At 40.1% G+C, this 12,886-nt stretch overlaps 1 protein-coding gene across 1 annotated transcript; it reads left to right on the top strand.

Moving 5' to 3' along the window:
• The first annotated feature begins 601 nt into the window (after nt 1–601).
• Nucleotides 602–12,865, top strand: sec62 (SEC62 homolog, preprotein translocation factor). Its single transcript, XM_071490473.1, has 8 exons — nt 602–732; nt 4,574–4,682; nt 5,701–5,806; nt 6,252–6,471; nt 7,853–7,948; nt 8,033–8,093; nt 8,966–9,085; nt 9,687–12,865. The coding sequence occupies exons 1-8, from the start codon at nt 697–699 to the stop codon at nt 10,244–10,246; spliced, it is 1,308 nt and encodes a 435-aa protein (XP_071346574.1). The 5' UTR covers nt 602–696; the 3' UTR covers nt 10,247–12,865.
• The last annotated feature ends 21 nt before the right edge of the window (nt 12,866–12,886 follow it).

Raw genomic sequence — 12,886 nt, forward strand, 5'->3', positions numbered from 1 at the left:
AAAAAATAAATAAATTTGAGCATTACCATGACAACTGGGCGCAAGAAGAATTTGCTGATAAAGACAGGACAGTGAAATGTCTTTAAGGCATTTAAAGGCAGTCAATTGAGAGCCCCATTCATGTCACAATGATGGTGCAAAATGGGCTTCTCAAAATGAATCTAAATAAATTAGTGGAAATTCAACATTATAAATTAAAAACATTTAAACTCTCAAAGTTAAATGGTGCGTTTAGTGGCTATACTTAAACTTAAGAAGTTTAAACTTTGTAAACTTACTTCTACAACCACATTGTAAGGACGACATGAGAAGTTTTAAGCGTTGGGTTGGTTCGGCATGAATTAATCAATCATCTGCAAAATAACCGCGCAGCTTCTCATTTCTAAATTTTACAACTTCCTTAAGCCTTCGAAATAAAGTTCCATTACGGAAGTTGCCATGAAATATCAAAATAAAACACAAAATGAAACTAACAAATATACCATAAAATAAAAAAAAAAACCAAATGGCGCCTACAGTGTGATTTTACAGTATCATACTGCAGATATCAATGTCGAAAGCTAAAAAAAAATTGTTAGTTAAACTCTTCCAATCGTGAGCGACCTTTGCTGACGTTTAACGGTTAGTCTCGCGATACCGCACGCTGTATGCGCGTGCGCTACCTCGCGCACGGCGGAGGAGCTGAGTTGGAGGATCATGGCGGAGCGCAGGAGACACAAGAAGCGGATCCAGGTAACATCTTCCAGTTCTCTACAAAACCACCGGCTGCGTAAGGCGAAGAGCGACTAAAAACAAAAAAACAAAAAAAAAGAAAAGGAACCCAGGCGCAGGTTTACGACCTGTTGCTGAACGATTGTTAACGGTGGCATCCCCTTCGGGAGCCGCTAACAGGCGGTGGATGAAGCCAAATGATGGCTAAAGGTAGCTAGCATTAGCTGGCTAGCGAAAACAAATGTCAGTATTTCTGTTTGGAAGAGACGTTTCCCGAACCGATTACTGTCTTCGCTATTAGTAGATCTCACATGCCGATATACTCAGTGTAATCATGTTATTATTCTGCTGAGCTGTCTGAGAGTCAACCGTTTTCGTCAGTGGGACCGGACTGGCTCTAAAGGTTTGCTGGCTAAGCTGCGTCAGCTCTAACCAGACGTGTTTACATAACCTAGATCAATCTATGCGAGTTTTAAGAGTGTAATATATATAAAAATATATATTGAGTCAAAACGGTGCATCACAGTGTACATTACTTTGTAGGTAGCAGCTACATAGTATAAAGACTAGATCACTGCTTTTAGTTAAAGCAACAGTTTATAGAGTGCTTACAGGTTCATTCAACTTTAACACCACTTGTTTACATGTTCAGAAAATCAGTGTTAGTAATTTGACTTATCGATCCCAAGTCTCTCCCAAAACAATACACACTTCTGATCTGTTCATGCCATAATAGTCAGACACCGATGGTTAAAACTCTATATTAGTTCAATTAGACCACATTGGATCAGGTCTAGATCAAAAGCCACTTAACTGAGACTTTATCCATGCAAAGTAAGATATAGAGTCAATATTAATCTCTGATCATTTATTCTTTCTATGACATCAATCATGTGATCCCTTAAAAGTTAGTTATACAGCTTTCTGTAAGCAGGAATAAGTCACTGTTTACTCTTACACTGATACTTTAGAAATGTCTTAGGTGTAATTAGTTTAATTTTGATAGATGCAATCCCCTTGACATTTCAGAGTAAATATAATGTCCCACAGTGCAGTACACAAAGGAAATGCCAAGGGAGCTTGCAGCTGGAAAAAATAAAACAGATGGAACATTTTGCAAACAGTGGAATTTTTGTGGAGCTGAAACAATTAATCGATTAGTCAATTGCCAAAAAAATCATATAACTATTTTGATAGTCATTTCATTTTTTTTGAGTAAAAATGTCAGACATTTGCTGGTTCCCTCTTCTGATACGTTCAAATTTAATGTTTTTCTTTGTCATGTATCATTGTAATCTGAATGTCTTTGGGTTTTGGACATTTGAAAATGTTACTTTGGACTCTGGAAAACCATAATAGGCATCCTCATTGTTTTCAGACATTTAATATAGTACATACTGTATATAGTTTGTATGTGGTATGGAACTGGGACACAGCAGTAGCATTCTAGCAGTGGGATAAGCAAAGCTGAATTGTTTTTACTCCATGTGTTGTATTTCAGTTCAAAAACAGTTCTGCGGTAAATCCTGCTTCTCTGAAGATTGTAGTTTTCACTTTTTTTCGAGGCCATATTATAGGCTGCAGCTTGTGATTCTGTTGAACTGTGCTGTGCTATATCGAGAGGTGTTTCTAATATTTTGTCACTCCATTTACATCACTGTCATAGTGTCTGACCAAACCAGCCATCTTACACGATTTCCCCTCCATGTGTTTCAGTTATAGATTATTAGAGTATGTTGAATTTGCCCACTGTGAGCAGGGTGTTAGATCAACATTGTAATTCTGCTGCTGTTTGAGTTCAGCCGCATTGCACACGTACTGTTATCTCATTTATGAGTGTATCGCAACCAGAAAAGGGTTGTCCATTAGCATCAACATCAACACCCTGCATTACACAACAGTTATCTCCTGTTTTGACATAATTCCTCTGTAAAAGGCTGCTTAATTGTGCTTTGCATCACAGCATTCAAGAACTGAAGTGGGTTTGAAGCCACAGTTACTACATGGATGTATACTCGGGTGGTACACTTGGTACACCTAGGTAACAAGTGCTCTAACAGGCCTGTGGAAAATAAGGACCTCCATGAAGATTATAATCTTCTTTTTTTTGTATTTTGTCCACTCAAATGTTAGTGCATCTACTGAATATTAGAAACACCTTTTAGTACCACAAACTACAGCCTCCAAAATTGCCATAAAGTTGTATGAACACCTCTCTAGAACAGCTGCCCCTTCATAACCTTAATGCAGGAGGGATTTACTGCAGGGCTGCTGTATTAGACTTCGCTAGTTTTAGGTCGGTGTTTCTAATATACCACCCAACCAAGTGTGGGTCTCTGCATGTTCAAGTACAGTTGCATAACAACACATACTGTTATCTCTTCTATGAGTGAACCACAAAGAAAGAGTCATTATATTACACAACAGTTAACGGGCTACATCTCTAGCCACAACTATAAACTGGATATAGATTTTAAAGGACCAGGACTCTTGGTCTTGGTGTGGTGCACTAGCAGTCTTCACATACTATGGCTGTGACCAAGACCTGAGAGCTGCTTGCTTCGTAGGTGCACAGTTAGAAGAGACCAGTTAATACTCATGCAGTCAAGCCAGGTAGCTCATGCAGACGGTGACTGGGGGTTTTCCGTGTAGGGGTGTCGTGTAACTGAGCTGTGTGACTGATACCTGCTTCTTTAAACAAAGGCTTGTTTGATGGCCCTGTCTTCCTCATGCTGCAGTTACCGCTCAGATATGTTGAGATAAGTTTAGAGTGTTTTGTAAAGAATCAGTTATCCCAGCACCCCTGCCTGCAGATAAAGCCATTATGTTAATTTTGTTGCTAAAGGACAATACAGTCTGAGTTATTTTTTTTGACTTAACAAATTCACAGAGCCCAATGTGTCATCTTCAGATAGATAGCTCTAACACAAATACTATTTTAGTGAAGCTTTGATGTTCAACTTTGTTTAGCAGGAGTCCTGAAGCTGTTGAATCAATACAGTAATCATTATTGAGGCCATAGTTAGTGTTTTTTTTAGATGTACCTTAAAAGACCACAGTACGCAGTTCAACAATATTGAAAAAGTAAGTCTGTCATAGGCAACAAGCTTCACACAGATAGTACCAGTATTATGGCATTATGTCGTGTTGGTTGCTTAAATGCCTGTATCACCTTGTGATATGGTAGCAGCTGGAGGATACAACCTACAAACTGGGGTCACTTTTACTTTAGTAATGAGAAATGTAATGCTACGTGTGAATGCATTATATTTCCTTACTTGTGTTGGCTCATTTCTCATGTTTGTCCTGATTGACTCAGTGTGGTCAGTTATTGATTCTCAACTTCTGAACTGAGCTGACTGATGTCTGGTTAGATATAATTGGCTGTTGTACCTATTCTCAGTCTAATTTAATTGGATTCATACAATTTGTTGAAACGTTTTTATATTTAGTAATTTGATATATATATTTGATATTTGATATATTACTAGGGCTGCAAATAACGATTGTTTTCATTGTTGAATAATTTTGGTGATTTTTTTATGAATCAAGTTGTTTTTTTGTCTGTTAAACATCAGAAACTAGTGAGAAATGAACATACAAAATTTCTCAGAGCCCAGGGTGATGAAGGTGATGTTTTCATGCTTACTCTTTTTCCTTTCATTTGACCTATGGATTAATTAATTGATTAATTAATTGTTTCAGCTCTGTGTCCAACTCTAGATGTAGCTGTGAGATTTGCTGTTGGTTGTCTGCCTGTAGCTCAGTGCTAGAATACAATAAGGCATCATTTATTCTCCAATTCTGTTTCTGTATTTGTGTGTGCATCTGTGTCTTAATCTGTGTGTGTTTGGTCCTGCAGGAGGTGAGCGAGCCCACCAAGGAGGAGAAGGCTGTGGCCAAGTACCTCCGATTCAACTGCCCCACCAAGTCCACAAACATGATGGGCCACCGAGTCGACTACTTCATTGGTTAGTGTTTGTTTTCTGTGAGGCAACAGGCAAAGACGGCAACACACAACCTCAGCACTGGGTGGGAGTGTGACTCAGGAGATAACTGTCAAAAACCTGCCTTCTGTTGTCGAACACACAGACGGATGTGTTTACTGAACAGATTCAGCTGTGTTTGAATTTTTCACAGTAAATGAATCCACTGCTGTGTTGGGTGATAACATTATGATTTTTTTTTGTGGGCAAAGTCTGTGCCACATTGTTGGAGAGTCAAATTCTTCAACAAATGTTTGCGCTGCAGTTTCCTCCCACACAGTCTTTGTAGTTGTCTTTGTCTGTGGTAGGTAAGAATCCATTTGCCAGTTTTGAGAAATGCTGTTTACTCAATAGTTTTGGGTGGAGTAATGTATGACTATTGAAGCCAGTAATTCCTCTCATCATCACCATCACATGACCTTACCAGTGCTTACCTTAGCCGTCGGCTGCTGTACGTCTACAGCCTGGGGCCATTATTCTAGTTTCATTTATTACCCTAGTTGTCAAATAAAGGGATGAGGAGCTATTCTTGCACTCGGTTTTTCAAGGTACTCAGCAGGTAGGTTGTTCCAAGCATCTTGGAGAAGTTGCCACAGTTCTTCTGTGGATTTAGGTTGTCTCAATGTCTTGTGTGTCTTCATGTGATCCCAGACTGACTCCATGATGTTGAGATCAGGAGGAGGCCGGATCTGTTGCACAGCTCCTGGTTCTTCTTGTCACTGAAGATAGTTCTGGTTCTAGCTGTGTATCTGGGGTCGTTGTCCTGCTGCAGAATGTATTTGGACTTATTAGACGCCTCCCTGATATCATTTAATGATGGATACAAATTTTAAACATCTGTGCCTAAAACCTTTGCACAGTGTAGGTGTAGGCTATAAAGTCTCTCACACTAATGGCAAATTTTGAGCTACTGTTGAAGACTTTACAGGATAATCATCACATGAGATTTTCAGGTCTGGTAACACTGTTTTTTAATGTCCATCTTTACTGTCTCTACGTTTAGCCTCCAAGGCAGTGGACTGTCTGCTGGACTCCAAGTGGGCCAAGGCTAAGAAGGGAGAGGAGGCTCTGTTCACCACCAGGGAGTCTGTGTTGGATTACTGCAACAGGTTGGCCACAAAAAACACAGCTATAATTCTGACAAATCCTTTATAATTTGCAGGATTTTATTCAAAAACAAGGTGTCTAATCATGAGGATACATACACATACAATATGGCTTCTGGCATGTCCTGCTACCACTAACAGTTATTTTCATTATTGATTAATTGACTTATTATTTTCTTGATAAAATCCAGTAAAGAGTGACTGTCCATCAGCAAATATTTACATTTGAGAAGCTGGAACATAATTTTTTGGCATTGTTGCTTAAATATGCTGATTAATTTCCAGTAATCAACTAATTGTTGTTGACTTGAAGTTATAATTACACTAAAATTACTTACAGTCAGTCCCTGAAATGACTTGAGTCTGTGCACCCTGCTGGAAATTCCTTTGATCAGTAATGATCCAATATAATGGCCCTTAATCAGATGTTCTCTCTCTAACTCTGTAGACTTCTAAAGAAGCAGTTTTTCCACCGGGCTCTCAAAGTGATGAAGAAAAAACCTGAGAAAGATGCCAAGAAGGAGAAGGAGAAGGAGGAGAAGAAGGAGAAAGAGAAGGAGAAAGAGAAGGCCAAGGGTGACAGCAGCAAAGAGGAGGAGAAAAAAGGGAAGAAGGAGAAAGAGAAGAAGAAAGAGCCTGAAGCTGCTGAAACCAAGAAAGAGAAAAGCGTACGTGACCCAACACTTTGACCCCGTGTTAGAAGATAAAACCACACATACCTGCCCAAACAAGACAGTTTAATCACTGTTGGAGGCTGAGCTATTTGGTCTGGTAAAAAAAAAAGAAAAAAAAAGAGAGAGAGATATTAACAAAGCAACCTCATTGAAAATGAGTTAAATGGCAAACAAAGAAAAGTGATAAATAATCTGGTTCAAATTTATTGGATGGAAACAACGCATCAGTGTTTCTGCTTGACTGGCAAACACCAGTAACATTTGATGGACATTTTTACTGCTTTAACATTTGAAGCCGGGTTATCAGTGTTGCACAGTGCAGACTTTCCCCAGACTGATTTCAGGTCTGTATGTCCACTTTATGACCACTCAGCGTTAACCTGACACAGCTGATCTGATCGGCCTCCTGACCGAGGTGGATATTGACTTTGCTGCACAAGTTCAAAGTTCACAGAGTGACAGATCTGTAGTAGTCATGGAAAGAAGAAGCTAATGTGTACGTGAGCCCGGTCTGGGTTAGTGAAAAGAGAAGTTATCACTGAGTGGAAAATGAACAGGTTCAATTTCTGTGCCAAATGCCTGTTTGCAGCTTTGTTTGTGAGATCAGCCTGTTGCCAGTATAACCATTGGAAATGCTGCTTTTAAAGCAGACTTTCTGGCAAAATCAGCATAGATAGAGATGAATGACTACAGCTGTGCTTTGTTCATGCTAAGCGGCAGTCATTCACAAGCTGCTGTGCTGCAGTGATAAAGTCATCATCTTATAATCATGGCATCATCTGGCTAAATCAACATAAATTCAGGTTAATGACAGCAGCTCTGCTGTGTATTTGGCTAAACTGGCATTTAAAATAATGATCACAGAAAAAATCACAGGCGTCTAAAGGTTGTCCTCTTTGCTGCCTCACAGCTCCTGACAGTCACTGGGCTGCTCTAGGTCACTTTAGTGCCTTAGGCTAAAATGGAGAGAAAAGATCCATTTACAAATTAACCTGGCTCATGTGGATGTGGCCGCACCCTGACTGACTTTCGCTCGCTCATTCGTTTGAATGAGGCCATTCATGGAGCACTGGCAAATACCACAGGATCACCTGGCAAAAGAGTTGAACCATGTTGAACACGTTATCCATTGCAATGGCCAATCAAACACATGCAAGTGCACAATCCCGCTGGATTACTTTATAATGCAAACGCCGCATTTCTACTGTTTACCTGATAAAATAGTTTCCACAATGTTAATGTATAAAATCATTGCTGTGTCACCATTACCTAAAAATACTACTAAATGCCCACTAACAATGAGGTCACACTGTCACATTTTGAGTAAAAAAAATACTATACTATAATGTGCTCTTATCTCGATTTAAATCAACAGGATGACAGTCCTGGAACCCCCAAGAAGAAGAAAGAAGTGAAGAAGAAGTTTAAACTTGAGCCCCACGAGGACCAGATGTTCCTGGATGGAAATGAGGTGAGTGTACACAGAGAATAAATATATGGAAGTGTTTGTAATGCTTAAAGACAGTAAAAACACAAGCATGTCTTTTTACTTTAGGTTTACGTGTGGATTTATGATCCTGTCCATTTCAAGACATTTGCCATGGGGCTGATCCTCGGTGAGTCGCTGATTGGAAATCATAAAAGTTCTCCTGAGCAAGAAGTGAATGTAACATTAAAACCTGGTTTAATGTTGTGGCTGATTGGTGTAAAATTAATGGCATGTAGGGTTATAAAAATAGTGAGCCTATAAATACATTATGTATACAGTACCAGCTAATATTAGCCCAGCCTAAATATCATAGCTTAGGGCGTGGGTCCATATAGCTTTTTTTTTCTGGTAGAAAGGGGCTGACAGGGCACTGGGCAGCGCCACGTCCCAGCACTTAGTCAAAAAAGTGCAATATTTTGACGAAATGTTGCCACTGCCACTCAGCATCCAGCTGATCTCCTCCCACACGGCTGCCTCTGTCTCTGCCTCTGTCTCTGTCTCTGTCTCTGTCGTGATAGTTCCTATCCCACATGTCAGAAACCTTCAGATAGACAGAAACAGCCAAAACAAGCTTCTCCCCCATTTTCTTGGTAACCTTGGTGACCTGTCCCGTCCCATCTGATTGTTTGGCTGATGATGAGCTGCAGTGATGACACCAGCACCTTTCTGAACAGTTCAGAGATTTTCAACAAGAATCGCTCAGAGCAGTCGCAGAAAAATGGCTGAGCGCTCTGAAAAAGATGCTGGATGCAGCCTTTTCTCCAGGCAGCTGCAGACACTCTGTCCTCATTGGGAACGACTGAGAAAATACACTGGCACGCAGAAAGAAACGCTACATGGACACACGCTCGAACAATATATTCACTGACACACAGATCAGCCACAACACTACAACAGGTAACTGGTTTGAACGTTGTGGCTGATCAGTGTATCTGTTAGTGACTGCAGCTGATTTTACGTTTGTATACTCACACTGTCTGTGTGTGTTCTGTGTTTCAGTCATCGCAGTGATCGCAGCCACACTGTTCCCACTGTGGCCAGCAGAAATGCGTGTAGGAGTTTACTATCTAAGTGTTGCAGCAGGCTGCTTCGTCGCCAGTATACTGCTTCTAGCTGTTGGTAAGTATGTGTTCAAAGAAAAGTCATTGTCTGCTGGACTCCTTACCGCAAGTACTGCAAGACCTCTACTGCCATTTAACTGAACAAAGAACAAAGAATAAGTACCTGCCAAAAATATTCATTATTAATCAAAGCAGCTGGGTTTCAGTTTCGAGCACAGTAACTGCTTCACCATCTCCATTAAATTCGGAGGCATACCAGTACAACTTTCTGTGGATGAGAATTACATTTTTCACAGCCGTAGACTTGGTTTCATTATTAATAAGTAAAATAATTTACTTTTTAAATGCAATAATATGTTATGTGGGGCAATTCAAAGTACTTTATAAAAGGCTCATAAATGTATTACAGTGATAATTAAAAAGGAAAATAAAGTAAAATTAAAACAGGAAACAATGGAGTAGAAATAAAGATGAAACAAAATACAAGCAGACCACAGTACTAACTGACAGTACACAGTAAGTTGCCTGAACCTAATCAGTTACAGGAGATTTTGATCTACATTTGAATTCCACTAAAGGTAAAGACAGATGTCTGTTTGACATATTTAAATTGCTGTCTTTAAAGATTTAATCTCACTGGTTGTTACCCGTCTCCTCAGCCCGCTGCATCCTCTTCCTGATCATCTGGCTAGTGACTGGCGGGCGCCATCACTTCTGGTTCCTCCCCAACCTGACGGCAGACGTTGGTTTCATCGACTCGTTCCGGCCGCTCTACACGCACGAGTACAAAGGACCACGAGCCAGCAACAAGAAGGGCTCCGACAAGACCGACGAGAAGGACAGCGCCGCCTCCACCAAGGCTCAGAAATCTGACAGCGACGAGAAGTCAGATAGCGAGAAGAAGGACGCAGATGACGAAGACGAGGAGGAAGAGGATGAGAGCAAAGAGGCGGGGCGAGAGGAGAGTAAAGAAGCAGAGGGGGAGGGAACAGGGCCGGACCGCCACTCAGACACAGACAGCGACCGGCGTGAGGACGAAGGCTCGCAACACAGCAACGGAAACGACTTTGAAATGATCACCAGAGAAGAGCTGGAGCAGCACACGGAGGAAGAAGAAGAAGAGGAGGAGGAGGAGGAGGAGGAGGAGGAAGACCAGGAAACGCAAGAGAGTAAAGAAGAGGGTGGGAGCGAGACTAAAGCCCAGACTGGTGAAACATAAACTTCTTACAGTCCCATCACTCTCTACTTCTCTCTCTCTCTGTCCTTCCCTCCCTCCCTCCTGTGATGCAGGACCTGATAGTCCGGTCTCTCTGAGCCCGCTGAGGCCGAGGAGAGCTGCCATCTCTTCTTGTTGAGATCTTCCACTGAACAGCACCGATAGACCAGAATCAGGATAGATACAACCCTGAGAAGTTAACGGCTATGACAATGGGGGGAAAAAAAATGTTAAAAAAAAAACAAAAAACAAATAGAAGAAGCCTTATGATGGATCTGATTCCTCCCACCCAAATGTTATTTATGTGAGAATGAAAACTGCCACCGGAAGTTTGCCTGAGGAAGTTGTCAACAAAAACCATCAGACCAACAACTTTTTTTTCTTCTCTTTTTCTTGGTTTCTCATGTCATAAAGTTGCTTTTTCCTTTGTGTCATTTCAGCGCAGAATGTTTTATTTATGTCCCCAGTCTTTGTTTTCATTTGGATGTTTTGTAAGTGAGGTCAAATCCAGATCTGAGAGCTATCGAGCTAAAATGACCCACAAGAAAAGAGGTGCTAGTTTCTCTGCCCTGTTTTTTGTTCTCATTGTCGTCTTTAGGCTCCACGTCATTGGTACAATCACAACAGTTGCAGAGATAGCCTGAAAGCCCGTTTTCCTTTCACCTTTTCTTTTTGTTGTTTTGGTGATCACAGTCTATTGCAGGAGCACGCTTCACATCCTGTTGAATGCCAGCGAGTCTGATAGCTTTCTCAGGCAGCACTTAAAGCAAAGTGACATGTGTCTGCTTTCAAACTAAGCCGGATGGACCAAATCCTGTAGTTTAAAAAAAAAAAAAAAAAGAGATTGTGGCTGGGTAGAGTATTTGGAGAACAGAGTGGTATGGCTCTTTAAGGTACTTGCCATTGTCAGTAAGAAACTTTTTTTAAGAAATGGCTGATGATCATAGTGCAATCCTCTCACAGTTTATGTTTAATAATGTGGGACTCATCTTTAAGATTAAATGTGAGCAACTGGGACACAGCTGGCGCACTTAATTTTCTTTTTTTTTTAAACGATTTGTTGTACAACTAAAGATAGAAGATTGAAGATTTATTTGCAAACAGAACTAGATTTTAAAAAAAAAGTGAAGCAAACTCTAGTGCCAAACACAACTAGTAATGATGTTATGCATGCTGATTTGACATGGAGTGTGAGAGCGAGGGTTACATTTTGTCAATTCGTTCACCATTTTGTAACTGCAGTGTCAAACTCCTCAAACTTTTCACATCTTTGACAATATAAAGAGAAAAAAAAAGCACAGCATAAGGTTGTTAGTGTGTAGCTAAACAAATATTTTTGGTCTCAATGAAACCGTTTAAAGGTGTTCGCACTAGACTCCCATCCAAACCAGTCCTGTCTAGTCTTGCACAAGCCGTCATGTGTGAAAATAGTGGGCGTTCTTCATGAATCCAGCTCCGCCGGCCGGTACAAGCTCGACAGTTTCGTTCCCAGTCAGAGCCGAGTACCCGGCGGCCGTGGTCCAAGCTGTTCTTTCACATTATTTTCTGGCTAGGAAATGTCTTAGATGCTCTCTTTAGTCATAGCAAGGATTATATTTAAGTGTAAAAAATAGAAATGTATCATTTATATATGGATTCTATGGATATATCAAATATATACATACAATAATTATAGTCTACAAAACAGCTTTTTTTTTCCCTCCTCTTCTTTTGTATTGGGAATAATAATTATACCTCCTAAGTGTTTATATTGCTAATTTTTGTTTTTATACGATCATCAAGAGTGTACTCATTATTTAAAAGGTAACATCTGAGATTAGGAAACTGTGGGAATCTATTAGCTATCAGCATCGTTGTTTATTTTGTTTTTTATACATGCCACAGTAACGTTGATTATGAGATCTGGTTGGTTTGTTGTCCGCTGTCACATCTGTATTTCTCTCACTAACAACGGTCAGTTGTTTAACTGATGTTATAAAACCAGTGGTCTGTGCAACACTGAGATCAACCTGCCATTTCCCACATAATCTGACATGGCAAAAAGTATATTTTAATATATTCCTTATTCCATACAGTTGTCCTTTTGTTTTGCCTGAAAATGAACTCATCTCAACCGTATTCAGTCATTTGTTCTCCTGTCTCTTGTAATCCCACTGAGGTTTGTAGCTCTTTGACTTCTGAACTCACACACCACCACGTTGTTGCTCTGGTTTGTTTTCTAACATCTCTCTGTTTTTTTCTCCCCAAACGGGCAAAGTGCATCTCTGTGTCCGAGTTGCCAATCACTCAACATTGGCAAAACCATTTCACAAAAGAGAGAAAATAAATTATTCTCCCGATTGTTCTTGACTGTGTTGCACAATATCGGTCTGTTGTATATTGTAGTATTATTACTCTCTATGCTGCTGCTTCTCTTCGCACATTTCTGGGGGAAATAAAAGTGAAACTGTAAAACATCCATGTTTTATCTCTGGTCAAAAACTGTCTTGATCACCTAGTTGTCTACATTTGGATCCGTGTCATTCTGAAGACTGTCTCATGCAATATTGGAGTATAATTTAATAAAATTGGATGTCTGGAAATATATCTGTATCTTATCATTGCAATAAAATATAGAAAGCACATGAGTATTGTGATATTTTC

This window comes from Trachinotus anak, unplaced genomic scaffold (assembly GCF_046630095.1).
Source record: "Trachinotus anak isolate AG129_WGS33_773 ecotype Australia unplaced genomic scaffold, CSIRO_AGI_Tana_v1 ptg000012l, whole genome shotgun sequence".
In the NCBI taxonomy this organism is placed as follows: domain Eukaryota; kingdom Metazoa; phylum Chordata; class Actinopteri; order Carangiformes; family Carangidae; genus Trachinotus; species Trachinotus anak.